We start from the raw sequence: 12200 nt of genomic DNA on the forward strand, positions 1-12200 counted from the left end.
CGGTGCTGATCCAGCGGATCCTATCTTACCAGCAGTATCCACTACCACCGGTAATCATCTTTCAGCTATTCTGTTTCTACGCTCCCTAGCATCTCACATCATTCACTCTGTGTTTTATCACCTGGCTGGTTCCATCCAGCATTCACTCCGTGACTTTAGTACCTGGCTGATTCCATTCAGCATCCACTCTGCATTTCATCACCTGGCTGATTCCACTCAGCATCCACTCCGTGTCTTACCACCTGGCTGGTTCCATCCAGCTGATACAGCAGCATTCTCAAGTTACAGATTCACCTGCTACAACTACTGGCATGTTCCTTGGCTATTTCTACAACTACAACCAGGCCTGGTAAGGTGATTCCATCAAAGGACTTTTACATCTGTTCTAAACCTACCAGTGCTCTGAGAAACCTTCTATGGTTATGTATTCCAGGAACTGTGTTATTTGCCACTGTCTTTGCTAAACTTGAATACTGCTTGTTATCACACAGAGTCTGTTAATAAACTTTTATTTTGAATTTTAAACTGGTTGTCATGGTCACACCTTCGGGTAATCATTCTGCACTTACATGTCCAGGGGTCTGATTAAACCTCCCAGGTTTAATTTCATCTCAGCCCCTACAACTGAGGCTTCCTCTCGTCAGCCTAAACCCTCAGTTGTGACACATACTCTGTATCTTAAGCTCCACACAGACACAGTGATGAGATTACCATTTTTTTTCGCCCTTCAATAAGCTCTAAAAACTTATGAATAAGGAAAGGGTGACTTAGTAAATAGTCTAAAAAGTTTGTAGGAAAGCACCCCTAAAAAGGGTCTTTTTTTAATAAATGGTGACCTTCTGCTCTTTGAGGATGGGTTCATGATCCATGTTGTAGAAACTTAATTGAAACTGTATTTCTTGCACAGACGTTCCAAGCATTGTACAGTATACAGCTTCACTCAGATCAGCACCGAGTGTGACCTGGGAAGTCATGTTAAATAGGTACTATTTTATAGATTTAACCCCCTATAACATGGAAGTAGGGGGTTAAATCTATAAATTTGTACTGGCAATAAGTGTCCCTGGGGAGTCAAAGCTGCTACTGCTTGCACTCCCAGAGGTGCATCACAGATGCCAACCAAACTTGCCATGAACAGGTTAGTCTTTTTGGCCAAAAAAACATTGAAACAGTGTAATCTCCTACTCACATGTGACACTTGTCAGCGGAGAGACCATAAAAAGAAATAGGGAAGAAGATATATTACATACTTTCCAGAGGTATTGGTCTCTACTCAGCTGATTAATGAGATTGTCAACGAATATATTATTAGCTGCCATAGCTGAAAAAGGAAATAGTGGTTTTGTATAGTATGCATTTAAAAAGTTTTCAGATTTTCATACATTGAGCCCGATTCTGGCGAAATGCTGATATTCACGTAAATAGTCAATATTGTTAACAGCACATGCATCTAAGTAGTTAAAAAGTCACACAGTGCATGCGTAACAGTGCAGTGCTGCATTTGGGGACACTGTTTCAGTTTGGGACACTGTCTCAGAATTGTATTGGAAACAAATGTATTGGGTGTTCCTGATGGGTGACTGGTGGTGGCTATTCAGATACATGGAGATACAGTCTTTATGGACGTGTTATGGAGTGTTGCATAAATGGCTGCGAACACATGACTAATCGCTTACACTGGAGGCCATACAGTACTTTAATGGAGATTCTGCACCTAGTGGAGGATGGTGTAAGTTTCCATGGTGCATTCAATGGTATCATCTAAAGATGCACAAAGTGGACGTTCCGGTCCATGCACCTGAAATGATTTTGAAATATTTAATTTTTGGGGTTCACTTCAAACTAAGTTTTAAGATTTAGTTGATATGTCCCCTTTTGCATGATAAGAGGATCTCCGTTAGAATCTGGTTGTACACACAAGTAAGGTTTCATATTTGTGTGGGGTGGTGGCTTTTAAGATATTGCTTAGAAAGTTCACATATGAAAAAATTGTAATTTCAAAAGTATTTGAAACTTTTTACCATTTAATGAAACTTCTCAGGTCATCCACATTTTTAGTCATAGAAAAGATAAAAGAATCATTAAACAACTGAAATTGTAATCAACAGTTTGCTGGCTGTAAAAACCACCAAATCTACTGTAATACAAAAAATTAACTAAATATTGAAAGCCATTTTGAAAAAGCCCCAATTCGCTGTATGCAAATATTAATTTAGCCGGAGAGTTTTGACACTGTATGAACCTTGGGGTATATTTACTAACCAGTGGCAGCTCATCGGTGGCTTTGAAGGATAGTTAAAAAGGCAACAGAAAAAAATGCTAAAGAAGCCTTATCAAGCATGTATTTTTACTGCCTTTTTAAGTCTATAGATTAGTGGTTCTCAAACTTTTATGAATCATGGCGCCCTAGAGCAGTGGTTCTCAACCTCTGTCCTCAAGTACCTCCGAGAGTTCATGTTTTCCAGGTCTCCTCACAGGATTGTAAGTGAAATAATTTGCTCCACCTGTGGGTCTTTTATAATGCATCAGTGAGTAATGAATACACCTGTTCAACTGCTACGTGACCTGGAAAACATGAACCGTTGGGGGTGCTTGAGGACAGAGTTTGAGAATTACTACCTTAAAGTATCAGACTTTTTTTTCACTACACCCCTAGGCCAAAAGTTTCTATTGAGAAATTTAGAAAGAAGTATTAAATTAAGTATGCAGTATTGTGTTTATAGGTCATCCTTAAGTTCAGTTGGGTGGTGGGGGACAAGATTTGCTTCTATTTGTCCACATATTTTAGGATTGACAGTCACCAGCACTGGTTTTACCTAATACATTGGCCATAAATAATTGCCTAGGCACACAGTTTGAGAACCACTAATATAGATCAAAGTTGGCGATGATTGATGGATATGACAACCTGCTGGTTAGTAAATATACTGTAAGCAACTGCCATCTGTTGTCACCCAAAAAGGGTCCCTGTTATGTCTTCAGTAAATAAGAAATAATTTCTTCGCCCCTGATCAAACTTTCTTCAAAAATACTGTATTTCTAATAATCTACTAAAAAAGCTGCATGTATAGTAAATACGGCTGCCAAAGTTTTGTTATCTATAAACAAATTGTATGATCTTTTGGGCCATTCCATGAAAAGTAGTAGAAATGTCCCATACGTGACACTAAATAAAATAAATAAATAAATCTGTAGCTGTGTATCTTTGCAATTTCAAGGTTGGCATACAAAATGATATTTCCTTCGCATAAGTTAAAAAAAACAAAAAAACAACACAGGTTCCTAATTTGGAGTTGAGGGGAATTATCAAGTAGAAGTTTCCTTTACAAAACTGTTGGGGAACTTGGCTTGTCCCATACGTGTCAGCTACATTTTGTGATATTGTTCTTGGTGTAACAGAGCACTTTGTCTACCTAAAAATAAGTTTAGTTAGGCACTTTGATACTGCATCTATCTTTTTTTTAAATAAAACTTTCTCGTGTTAAGGTTTAACAAAAATTGATACAGTATGTGAAAATGTGTAGAAATGTCCTGTATGTGACAGTGGAATGGGCCTTTTTAGGTATGGTGGTTCTTTACGTTTCCAAAAGCATAAAATGTTAGTTTGTCTATTTATCCCAAAATAGTGACCAATAGATAGTCTGGCAATCCACAATACTTGCTGGAAACTGTAGACCTCTCTTAACTTTTAAACTTACAGAATAAACATTCAGGATGCAAAACAATTTGCATTAACCAGGCAATTTAAGCAACCTCCACCTATATAATTTGTGCAGTTTCCATGTGGGCTTATGAGCAACGGCTCAAGCACATGTTAAAAATCTGTAATCAGGTTAGGACTGTTCATAAAAAAAAAGAAAGAAAAAAAAAGGACTAATTGGCCAGATATGAGGAAGCTTCAGTTGCACAGCAATAGTACAAATATAAGCCATGGCAGTAATAGAACGTTTTCATAAAGAGTTCGGGGGAAAGAGTTATTTATAAGCTTGTCTCCTCACACACTCTAACAGGGACATTGTAATGTCGGTCATCCTCAGTTATAAGAGTTACAACAGGCCAGTTTGCCTGGTCATCAGGATATTGTGTAATAAATTCATCTGTTCCATATTTGTACAGTCTGTACACTTTGATGGTGTGCTGCAATGCATATCCGAGCAGAAACATTTCAACCTAAACAGGAAAAAAAAACAACAACATTGTGTTAATACTGTATAATGTAGTATGCCAAATAAATGTAATTTGCTCATTTATGAGGTTCTTTGAATAGGAGAGCGCAAGATAAAAAGGAAAATATAAGCACATAGACAATCTTACAGTTGCTGAAACGCATGGCAGGAACGCTGAGATTGGGTTAAGCTAATCACTATTTCATGCACTGATGTAGTGAGTGGTAACTTACATGCTCCTTGTCAATTTGTTCTACCACATCAAGGTGGTTTGATTATTTGCAGGGTGAGGTCATTATTCCTTGGATGGGAAACCACTGTTTTAATGAGCTTAACTTAATTTGTTATAGTTTTTATAATTTTATTTTACTTTCAGATAAGTTGTGTATAAGTGTACGGAGTGCAGAGAAAATAAGATTTTACACTTACCGGTAAATCTATTTCTCGTAGTCCGTAGAGGATGCTGGGACTCCGTAAGGACCATGGGGAACAGACGGGCTCCGCAGGAGACATGGGCACTTTAAGAAAGACTTTAGACTCTGGGTGTGCACTGGCTCCTCCCTCTATGCCCCTCCTCCAGACCTCAGTTAGAGAAACTGTGCCCAGAGGAGATGGACAGTACAAGGAAAGGATTTTTGTTAATCCAAGGGCAAGATTCATACCAGCCACACCAATCACACCATATAACTTGTGATAAACTACCCAGTTAACAGTATGAACAAACAACATAGTCTCGGTCCAAACCGATGAACTATAATATAACCCTTATGTAAGCAATAACTATATACAAGTCTTGCAGAAGAAGTCCGCACTTGGGACGGGCGCCCAGCATCCTCTACGGACTACGAGTAATAGATTTACCGGTAAGTGTAAAATCTTATTTTCTCTAACGTCCTAGAGGATGCTGGGACTCCGTAAGGACCATGGGGATTATACCAAAGCTCCCAAACGGGCGGGAGAGTGCGGATGACTCTGAAGCACCGAATGAGCAAACAGGAGGTACTCCTCAGCCAGGGTATCAAACATATAGAACTTTGCAAAAGTGTAAGTAGCAGCTCGGCACAGCTGTAGTGCCGAGATCCCTCTGGCAGCCGCCCAAGACGAGCCCACCTTCCTAGTGGAATGGGCCTTAACCGATTTCGGTAACGGCAATCCTGCCGTAGAATTCGCCTGCTGAATCGTGTCACAGATCCAGCGAGCAATAGTCTGCTTTGAAGCAGGGCCGCCAACCTTGTTGGCTGCATACAGGACAAACAGTGCTTCTGTTTTTCTGATCCTAGCCGTTCTGGCCACGTAAATTTTCAAAGCCCTGACCACATCAAGGGACTCGGAATCCTCCAAGTCACGTGTAGCCACAGGCAATAGGTTGGTTCATATGAAAGGATGAGACCACCTTAGGTAGGAATTGAGGACGGGTCCGCAACTCCGCTCTATCCATATGGAAAACCAGATAGGGGCTTTTATGCGATAAAGCCGCCAATTCCGAAACTCGCCTAGCCGAAGCCAAGGCTAACAACATGACCCCCTTCCAAGTGAGATATTTCAACTGTTTTAAGTGGTTCAAACCAATGTGACTTAAGGAAACTTAAACACCACGTTAAGGTCCCAAGGCGCCACCGGAGGTACAAAAGGAGGCTGAATATGCAGTACTCCCTTCACAAAAGTCTGTACTTCAGGTAAAGAGGCCAATTCCTTTTGAAAGAAAATGGATAAGGCCGAAATCTGAACTTTAATGGAGCCTAATTTTAGGCCCAAATTCACTCCAGTTTGTAGGAAGTGAAGAAAACGGCCTAGATGAAATTCTTCCGTAGGAGCATTCCTGGCCTCACACCAAGAAACATATTTTCGCCATATTCGGTGATAATGTTTAGACGTCACGTCTTTCCTAGCCTTTATTAGCGTAGGAATGACCTCATCAGGAATACCTTTTTCCGCTAGGATCCGGCGTTCAACCGTCATGCCGTCAAACGCAGCCGCGGTAAGTCTTGGAACAGACAGGGACCTTGTTGTAACAGGTCCTGCCGTAGAGGAAGAGGCCACGGATCTTCTGTGAGCATTTCTTGCAGATCCGGATACCAGGTCCTTCGTGGCCAATCTGGAACAATGAGCATTGTTCTCACTCCTCCTCTTCTTATTATCCTCAACACCTTGGGTATGAGAGGAAGAGGAGGAAACACATATACAGACTGGAACACCCACGGTGTCACCAGGGCGTCCACAGCTACCGCCTGAGGGTCTCTTGACCTGGCGCAATACCTTTGTAGCTTTTTGTTAAGACAGGATGCCATCATGTCTATTTGGGGTAGTCCCCACCGACATGCAATGTGCGCGAAGACTTCCTGATGAAGTCCCCACTCTCCCGGATGCAGATAGTGTCTGCTGAGGAAGTCTGCTTCCAAGTTGTCCACTCCCGGAATGAACACTGCTGACAGAGCGCTTACATGATTCTCCGCCCAGCGAAGAATTCTGGTGGCTTCCGCCATCGCCACCCTGCTCCTTGTGCCGCCTTGGCGGTTTACATGAGCCACTGCGGTGATGTTGTCTGACTGGATCAGAACTGGTCGATTGTGAAGTAAGATCTCCGCTTGACGTAGGGCGTTGTATATGGCCCTTAGTTCCAGGATGTTGATGTGAAGACAAGTCTCTTGACTTGACCAAAGTCCTTGGAAATTTCTTCCCTGTGTGACTGCTCTCCAACCTCGGAGGCTCGCGTCCGTGGTCACCAGGATCCAGTCCTGAATGCCGAACCTGCGGCCTTCCAGGAGGTGAGCACTGTGCAGCCACCACAGGAGAGATATCCTGGCTCTGGGAGAGAGGGTGATCCTTTGATGCATTTGTAAATGAGACCCGGACCATTTGTCCAGTAGGTCCCATTGAAAAGTCCTCGCATGATGCCACCATCTTCCCCAGGACACGGGTGCAGTGAAGCACTGAAACCTTTTTTGGCTTTAATAGGTTCCTGACCAGAGCTATGAGCTCCTGAGCCTTTTCCATCTTAAGAAAAACCTTTTTCTGTTCTGTGTCCAGAATCAGGCCCAAAAAGGTCAGACGCGTTGTAGAAACCAACTGGGACTTCGGAATATTGAGAATCCAGCCGTGCTGTTGCAACGTCCTCACTGACAGTGACACGTTGTCCAGTAACTTCTCTCGAGATCTCGCCTTTATGAGGAAATCGTCCAAGTATGGGATAATTGTGACACCCTGCTTGCGCAGGAGCACCATCATTTCCGCCATTACCTTGGTGAAAATTCTCGGGGCAGTGGAAAGCCCAAACGGCAACGTCTGAAATTGGTAATGACAGTCCTGTACCGCAAATCTCAGGAACGCCTGGTGAGGAAGAAAAATCGGAACATGAAGGTAAGCATCCTTTATGTCCAGGGAAACCATTCAATCCCCCCCTCCAGGCTGGCGATGACCGCTCTGAGCGATTCCATCTTGAACTTGAACTTTTTCAAGTACAGGTTCAGGGATTTCAGATTCAAAATGGGTCTGACCGAACCGTCCGGTTTCGGAACCACAAACAGGGTTGAGTAATACCCCTTTCCTTGCTGGAGAAGAGGAACCTTGATATCACCTGTTGCAGGTACAATTTTTGAATTGCAGTTAACACTAACTCCCTTTCTGACGGAGAAGCTGGCAGAGCCGATTTGAAAAACCGGCGAGGAGGCATCTCTTCGAATTCCAGCCTGTATCCCTTAGAAACAATCTCTATTGCCCAGGGATCCACCTGTGAGTGAAGCCAGACGTGGCTGAAAAATCGAAGATGTGCCCCCACTTGATCTGGCCCCCCCAGGGAAGCCCCAGCGTCATGCGGTGGATTTTGCAGACGTAGTGGGGGACTTCTGCTCCTGGGAACTAGCTGTGTGCAGCTTTTTTCCCTTGCCTTTACCTCTGGCAAGAAAGGACGATCCCCGTACCATTTTGCTTTTATTTGAACGAAAGGACTGCATTTGGTAATGAGGTGCCTTCTTAGTATGTTGTGGGGGAACATAAGGTAAAAAATTCGATTTACCAGCCGTAGCAGTAGAGAGGTCTGAGAGGCCTTCTCCAAACAACTCCTCCCCCTTGTAAGACAACGACTCCATATGCCGCTTTGAGTCGGCATCCCCCGTCCACTGTCGGGTCCACAAGAGTCGCCTAGCAAAAATAGACATAGCATTTATTCTGGAGCTTAGTAAACAAATGTCTCTTTGAGCATACCTCATATATAACGCAGCATCCTTGATATGCTCTAGGGTCATTAGAATGGTATCCTTATCTAGGGTCTCAATCTCCGTAGACAAGGAATCTGTCCATGCTGCGACAGCACTACAAACCCTGGCCGATGCCATAGCCGGCCTAACAATAGTACCAGAATGTGTGTAAATGTACTTCATGGTAACTTCCTGCTTACGATCCGCAGGATCCTTGAGGGTAGCAGTATCCTGGGAAGGCAGTGCCACCTTCTTGGATAAGCGTGTCAACGCCTTGTCTACTTTAGGCGAAGATTCCCATCGTATCCTGTCCTTTTGTGGGAAGGCATACGCCATAAGAATCCTTTTGGGAACTTGTAGTCTCCTGTCTGGAGATTCCCAAGCCTTTTCGCACAATTCGCTTAGCTCAAATGAGGACGGAAAGGTGATCTCAGGCTTTTTCTCTTTATACATGTGTACCCTCGTGTAAGGGACAGGGGGTTCCTCAGTAATATGCAAAACCTCTTTAATAGCAATGATCATGTAACGAATACCTTTAGCCAATTTTGGCTGTAATTTTGCATCCTCCTAGTCGACACTGGAATCTGAATCCGTGTCGGTATCTGTGTCAGTGATCTGGGATAATGTGCGTTTCTGAGACCCAGAAGGTCCCGGTGCCACTGGGACAGGCATGGTCTGACTACCAGACTGATCCCTAGCCTCAGTCTTGTCTAATCTCTTATGCAATAAATTTACATTAGCATTCAAGACATTCCACATATCCATCCAGTCCGGTGTCGGCGTTGCCGACGGCGACCTGACAATCATGCACTCCCCCTCCTCCTTAGGCGAGCCTTCATCGTCAAACATGTCGACACACGCGTACCGACACACTCCACACACACAGGGAAACGCTTTTCTGAAGACCGGTTCCCCTTTAGGCCCTTTGGAGAGACAGAGAGAGAGTATGCCAGCACACACCCCAGCGCTATATGACCCCGGAGAAAAACACAATGTTTACCCAGTAGCGCTGCTGTAATGTATAATCGCCAATTATGTGCCCCCCCCCCCCCCCCTCTACTTTAAAACCCTCTTTCACTGTGTGTCAAGCAGGGGAGAGTCCGGGGAGCTTCCTCTCAGCGGTGCTGTGGAGAGAAAATGGCGCTGGTGAGTGCTGAGGGAGAAGCCCGGCCCCCTCGGCGGCGGGCTTCTATCCCGCTCAAACTTAATAAAATATGGCGGGGGCTCTTTTATATACATGTACAGTGCCCACCTGTGTATGTATATAGTCATTTGCCATAGGAGAGGTATTCTATTGCTGCCCAGGGCGCCCCCTCTGCGCCCTGCACCCTTACAGTGACCGGAGTGTGTGAGGTGTATGGGAGCAATGACGCACAGCTGCAGTGCTGTGCGTTACCTCAGTGAAGCACCCGAAGGCTTCTGCCGCCTCAGTAGTCTTCTTTCTTCGTTTTCTTCCGGCTCTGTGAGAACGGCGGCGCGGCTCTGGGATGAACGCCCAGGACGAACCTGTGTTCCACTCCCTCTGGAGCTAATGGTGTCCAGTAGCCGAGAAGCAGAGCCTATCATTTAAGTAGGTCTGCTCCTCTCTCCTCAGTCCCTCGATGCAGGGAGTCTGTTGCCAGCAGAGCTCCCTGAAAATAAGAAAAAAACCTAACAAAATGCTTTCTTAGCAGGAAACTCAGGAGAGCTCCCTGCAGTGCACCCATCTTCCTCTGGGCACAGTCTAAAACGGAGATCTGGAGGAGGGGCATAGAGGGAGTAGCCAGTGCACACCCAGAGTCTAAAGTCTTTCTTAAAGTGCCCATGTCTCCTGCGGAGCCCGTCTATTCCCCATGGTCCTTACGGAGTCCCAGCATCCTCTAGGACGTTAGAGAAATATGTATTTCCTTGTTGGGTAATCTCCCGCATCTACAGTATGTTATGTGTGCGCCGTTGCCTTATGTCATGTATGCTCAAGCTCTCTTCTCCAACCCAGTCAGGGCTATTACTTGCCTTCTTTTATCCATGTTATATTTTTTATCTATAGTACTAAAATGTCAGATTCTACATAAACTAGAAACTAGGCAATATACTGCTAAATAATCTACTCTCAAAATGTGCCTCCTCACAAGAGCATTACACTTGTGTGTGCATCCCTGGAATTCTCCATTTTATCAAAAGAACACTGCCAGGATTTAGCTATTCCATACACATGGGTTGGGTATGCGTGACCGGTGGTTTCACCATCCCAGCATCGGGATGGACTGCGGGGTGTGTGTGTTTGGGGGGGTGAGCGTAACAAGCCCCTTGCGGGGTCGCTGCGCTCGCCACTCTGCCGGCTCAGTGCAGAGAACACTCACAAGTGGGAATAGTCCGTTAGTCGGCATGCAGACTGTCTGGATTCTAGGGGGGTGAGAAGTTGGGGGAGGCATTGTGACCGGCAGTCTCCTGACCATCGGTCCCACAACTACATCCCATACACATACGTCCTACTACAACAGCCAGCCAGTGTACGCTTAATGCTACTAATACACTAACCATTCTGATTTTTTATTAGCTGTATACGGGCAGTATTCTAAGAATTAATTTGAGGTGATATAAGATAGAACTGTAGCCCAGGGTCAAACACATTACTACCATACAATATAGAATAGGCTGTAGAGAAAAACTGCGGCACTCACGGGTTGTTCAGAATTTCAGATGGACGCCACGTGTCACGAACAGGTACTCTCATTAGAGAACTTTTCCTTTGGCATTTCTGCGGGATCGGTATGAAATACCTACGGTCGAAATCCCGACAGCAATTGATCGACGGTCAAAATCCCGACATGGACAAAATACAGACATTTAAAATACAGACAAGGTCAAAATACAGACATGTAAAATGCCGACAGGTCAAATGCCGACATGAATTTTTTTCTTTGTTTTTGTGTGTATGTCGACATGGACACCATATAAGTGTGCTGCATCCCCTCACATGGCGAGCGCTTCGGGCACGGTGCCTCGCTGCGCTCGGCACACTATTATATTCCCCATCCAGGTCCACTGAGATGGTAAAGTATGAACAAGTCGGTTTCAATTAAAAAGTCATGAAAAACTCATGTCGGCATTTTGACCTGTTGACATGTTACATGTCGGTATTTTAAATGTCGGTATTTTGACCATGTCAGTATTTTGACCTTGTTGGGATTTTGACCGTTGGTCAATTGCTGTCGGTATTTCGACTGTCGGGATTTTGATTGTCGGTAAATTGACTGCTGCAATACCTAGTGTATTAGAGAGGAATTTTAACAGCAGATGCCCCTGACCTTCCTTTTGTACCCGGAGATCTGAACTATGTTTCCGCTCACATGTCATTCACTGCGAAGCATATGACATACAGCAGCCATTTGTATTCTAAATGGCAAAATCTACAAGGACATACACTTTCAAACTACTAAGTACACATATACTGTATGAATTTTTATTTATGGCACATAATACCAATAGACTCCTTATTTAAGGACTAACCCACTATACAGTGGAATCTTGAACTTTCATTACCTTACAGGTGTTGTACGTACCATAACCATTGATTTCTGAGATTTACATTTGGGGTTGCTGTCTATGTTTATAACCAGAATCTTTCTGAGTATTATAAAAATTGTTTTCCTTTACAATATCCTTGCCAGTGGCTGTATATGTATTGCCGTTAGGGAACCATATGAAAGCTTAACATATATTTATCATTGTCTTTATTTGCTTGCATACTTTCCCTATTATCAATTTATGGCTCAAAGAGAATATGGGTATATACTAAAACACGGTGGGAACTGATGCCATAACCTTGATTCAAGTACACGACCGACTAGACCAGAGCATT

At 43.9% G+C, this 12200-nt stretch overlaps 1 protein-coding gene across 2 annotated transcripts in view; it reads right to left on the reverse strand.

The window, feature by feature from the left end:
* Positions 1-2004: 2004 nt before the first annotated feature.
* OTULIN (OTU deubiquitinase with linear linkage specificity) overlaps positions 2005-12200 on the reverse strand; it is a 285053-nt gene continuing 274857 nt past the window's right edge. For both annotated transcript variants that reach the window (XM_063922959.1, XM_063922958.1), the window contains one exon: positions 2005-4170. In XM_063922959.1, the coding sequence (XP_063779029.1) occupies positions 3979-4170 (192 nt within the window). In that variant the 3' untranslated portion in view covers positions 2005-3978. The remainder of the gene's footprint in view (positions 4171-12200) is intronic.

The sequence above is a fragment of the Pseudophryne corroboree genome, chromosome 5 (genome assembly GCF_028390025.1).
Source record: "Pseudophryne corroboree isolate aPseCor3 chromosome 5, aPseCor3.hap2, whole genome shotgun sequence".
In the NCBI taxonomy this organism is placed as follows: Eukaryota; Metazoa; Chordata; class Amphibia; order Anura; family Myobatrachidae; genus Pseudophryne; species Pseudophryne corroboree.